General features: G+C 37.8%; 1 protein-coding gene across 1 annotated transcript; it reads left to right on the forward strand.

Annotated features, from left to right (window-relative positions):
- LOC132302674 (piriformospora indica-insensitive protein 2) lies at positions 1–2,864 on the forward strand. The gene is made up of 2 exons (XM_059799593.1): positions 1–983; positions 1,458–2,864. Exons 1-2 carry the CDS (start codon positions 762–764, stop codon positions 2,685–2,687), a joined length of 1,452 nt encoding a protein of 483 aa, XP_059655576.1. The 5' UTR covers positions 1–761; the 3' UTR covers positions 2,688–2,864.
- Positions 2,865–3,862: the final 998 nt, after the last annotated feature.

A 3,862-nucleotide genomic window follows, 5' to 3' on the forward strand; every position in this document is an offset into this window, starting at 1 on the left:
CACAAGCCCTCAATGCAGGACCATATATAGTTGGAAAATGCTATTATTGCTTTCCTTTTCATATAATTGTCACTTGCTATTATTACTCTTGCTGTGCATAGAGAACTGTGCTATAGCTTTTAGCTGAATGACTTCTTAGATCTTGTGACCTCTGCTACTCTCCCACTTTCTTCCTTGGCATTGCTATAAAACAATTGCTAGAAACAGCTCACTCTCTGGAAGTTTTCTTCTGTGCTCTCTCAATTCCCCTGTTTGTTTCAATTCCATTTGGACTTTCCTCTCTAAATACCAAATGGGTTTTTGAGAAAATGAGTGATTCATTCATTTGGATTTTACTCATAATCATCAGCTCTAAATATTAGTTGTTTTGTGTCCTCTGCTTCTCACAGTGTCTTTTACATTTTTAGGTCTCTGTTCTGTGTCTTATTTTCTTCTGTGTTTTTTCAGTTTCACTGTTTGATTCAATTCCGTTGGACTTTCCTTTCTAAATACTAACTTAGTTTTTTGAGAAGATGAGTGATTCATTTGGGCTTTACTCATAATCATCAGCTCGAGTCCTCTGTTTCTCACACTCTCTCTTTTACATTTTTGGGACTGTGTTCTCTAAGAAATCTGAGACCCATATGAATCAATCAAAAGGAAGTTAACTTTTCTACTAGCCAAGCTTCACCATTTTGGATTTTCCCCTATTTTGTTCAGTTTTTAACTCTGTTCTAATCACTTCCCTTCTTGGGTTTGGTTTGTTTTTGGCTTAAATCACTATGATGAGCTTGAAAAACACAAGTCATTCTGTTTTTGTTCTCATCATCATCATTATCTTCTTTTCTTTGGGTGTTTGGTGTGATGGAGAAGATGACCTTGTAGTGGCAACTATGGAGGAAACAGAGAAAGATGCTCTGTACTCAACTATTCAGGGGTTTGTTGGTAATTGGTGGAATGGTTCAGATCTCTATCCAGATCCTTGTGGTTGGACTCCTATACAGGTACTTCAAACTTCCCAATGATACAGTATTTTTGCTGTACATAGGATAAGGCTTATTTTATTATCTTCTTTGGGAAAATGTGTGGATAGATTTTCATTAATATACACATTTGGACATTCAGATTACTGTTTACTGTCTTGGAATCTACCTAAAACTTACATATATATACTTACACATACATATATATCCTACTGTATAATCAAAGTTGGTGACTATTATTGTCTGAAGTAGAAATAACATAAATCATTTACATTGAACACCAAGAAACTTGTTCCTTTTTTAAAAATTTAAATAATAATAAATTAAAAAAATTATTCTTGACCTCTGTCATGATATGCCAAGACTCTTTGTTTTTTGTGATTTTGGACTTCATAAGACTTTTTTTTTTTTTGCATCAAATCATTATGCTCATTTGTCAAAATTGAGAATGTTTGTCTTAGTGAATTGCATTTTGCTTTTCAATATCTTCTACAGGGTGTCTCTTGTGATCTCTTTGATGGCTTATGGTATGTCACTGGGCTAAACATTGGCCCCGTTCATGACAACTCTCTTGATTGTGCCTCAAATGTGGAATTTAGACCTCATTTGTTTGAGCTCAAGCATCTGAAAACACTCTCATTCTTCAATTGCTTCATGTCACCACACCACCATCCGATGGCGATCCCTACTGAGAGCTGGGAGGTGTTTGCCGGGAGCTTAGAATCACTGGAATTCCGATCAAACTCGGGTCTCATTGGCCAAATTCCTACTACTTTTGGTCACTTCAGAAAGCTGCAATCTTTGGTGCTAATAGAGAATGGATTAGGGGGTGAATTACCAAAAAATATTGGCAATTTAGTCAGTTTGAAGCGGCTAGTCCTCTCCGGAAATTGGTTTACAGGACGAATCCCGGATAGTTTTGGTGGGTTGAGTGAGCTCTTGATCTTAGACTCAAGCAGAAATTCACTGTCTGGTAATTTACCAGCGACATTTGGAGGGTTGAGTTCACTCTTGAAGCTTGATTTGAGCAACAATCACTTGGAAGGAAAAATCCCAACACAAATTGGCAATTTGAAGAATCTAACACTACTGGACTTGAGTAACAACATGTTTTCAGGTGGATTGACAAAGTCAATCCAAGAGATGTGTTCCTTGGAAGAGTTGGTGTTATCAAACAACCCAATAGGTGGAGACCTAATGAGTCTAGAGTGGCACAGCTTGCAAGGCCTCGTTGTTTTAGATCTCTCCAATATGGGCTTGACAGGTGAGATTGCAGAGTCCATCACAGAGCTAAAGAGGCTCAGGTTTTTGGACCTCAATGACAATAAGCTCACAGGCAATGTCTCACCAAAGCTTGCAGCTCTGCCTAGTGTTGGTGCACTCTACCTGAATGGCAACAATCTGACAGGTGAACTTAAATTCTCTGGTGGGTTTTATGGGAAAATGGGTAGGCGTTTTGGGGCTTGGAGCAACCCATTTCTCTGTTACCCAAATGGGTTGGGGTCAAAAAGTCATGTACCCTTTGGGGTAAAACCATGTCAGCAAGAGGTTGGATTACATGGGTTTGATTTTGATACAAATTCAAAGCTAGGAAATGAAGATTTGGTTCATAATTCCCAATCCATTTCCTCTTTGGGGTTTTCAAGATATGCTGTTGATGGGTTTTGGTGTATAATTCTGGTGGAAACATTTGTGTTTGTTCTGGTCTTGAATTTTCCCCTTTAAGGGTTTTACTTGGAGAGGAGATTAGCTGCTTGGAGTTCACAAGATTATCTTTCAGATGTAACAATAGCTTTATGTTTTGTTTTTGTTTTTGTTTTTTGGTCATCTAACTTCAAGTTAATGCTATCTCTGTAATACAAATTGTTTATAGTTCGTAATCATTTTGTTGATTCATGTGGATATATTATGCTCTATTTCCATAGATTATATGTTTTTTTGTTGTTTTCTCATAATTTAATTACTTGTACAAATCAACCTGTATTTTCAACAAATAATTTATATTTTTGCAGTTTTAACAAGAATTAAGTGTTATGATAAATGTTGTTTAATTCGTGTTATTGACTATGATAGTCTTTTAGGCCCTGTTTGGGGGATGCTCCATCTTGTTCTATGCCCTTCCCTACATTCCCTACAGTGCAAATGGACACTATAGAGGACACCAACTTGTTTGGTATGGGCTGTATTGTGTCCAAAAGTGCTAGAACAAATTCTGTTTTTGGGCCAATTTCCGGAACAAAAAAATCATGTTCCAAAGTGTTCCCAAATTTTGCAAGGCCCACTATTCACTGTAGAATGGAGAACAACAGCCCAAAAACAAGGAATTCTGAGAACACAATTTAAAGAATCGGTCCATCTTGTTCTAGGGTTCTCTCCAGACAACTGAGGCGATTCACAGTGGTCTTCTTGTTACTGCTGTGGGGTTGAAATCGATGACACTGAATCAGATCTGAAGGTCATCTTCTTGGAACGAAAGAGTTCCTCTGCTTCTTCTTCTTATTTTCGTTGTGCTATGTCTAACATTTTTGACGTTGTTTGAAGATCAGGCTCAAATCGACCATGTTTGTATGAAGATCTGACCTCCCTCTGTCTCACCTCTGTATTTTTCGACGAACCCAAGCTTCGTCGCTTCTCTCTGCACTCTCGGTTTACCCCAAGCTCTCTCTCTATTTCCTCATCTCTCTCATCTCGGTATGTTGAGATTTCTTACAAATCTTTTAACCCCTCGTTCTCCAAAATCTATCCCCACTTCATTCGTGCTAATATTTACTGGTAGGTGCCCCAACACTTTAAAAGTTTCTCCAACAATTTTCTGGATAAACTCTAGTTTGATTGTTGACTGTCTATCAGGATCCCTCTATTCTGATTTTGGATGAAGCAACTTCTGCTTTAGACAGCAG

The sequence above is a fragment of the Cornus florida genome, unplaced genomic scaffold, assembly GCF_030987335.1.
Source record: "Cornus florida cultivar Cherokee Brave unplaced genomic scaffold, ASM3098733v1 CherokeeBrave_3.0.0_Hap2_Chr04, whole genome shotgun sequence".
Lineage (NCBI taxonomy): Eukaryota > Viridiplantae > Streptophyta > Magnoliopsida > Cornales > Cornaceae > Cornus > Cornus florida.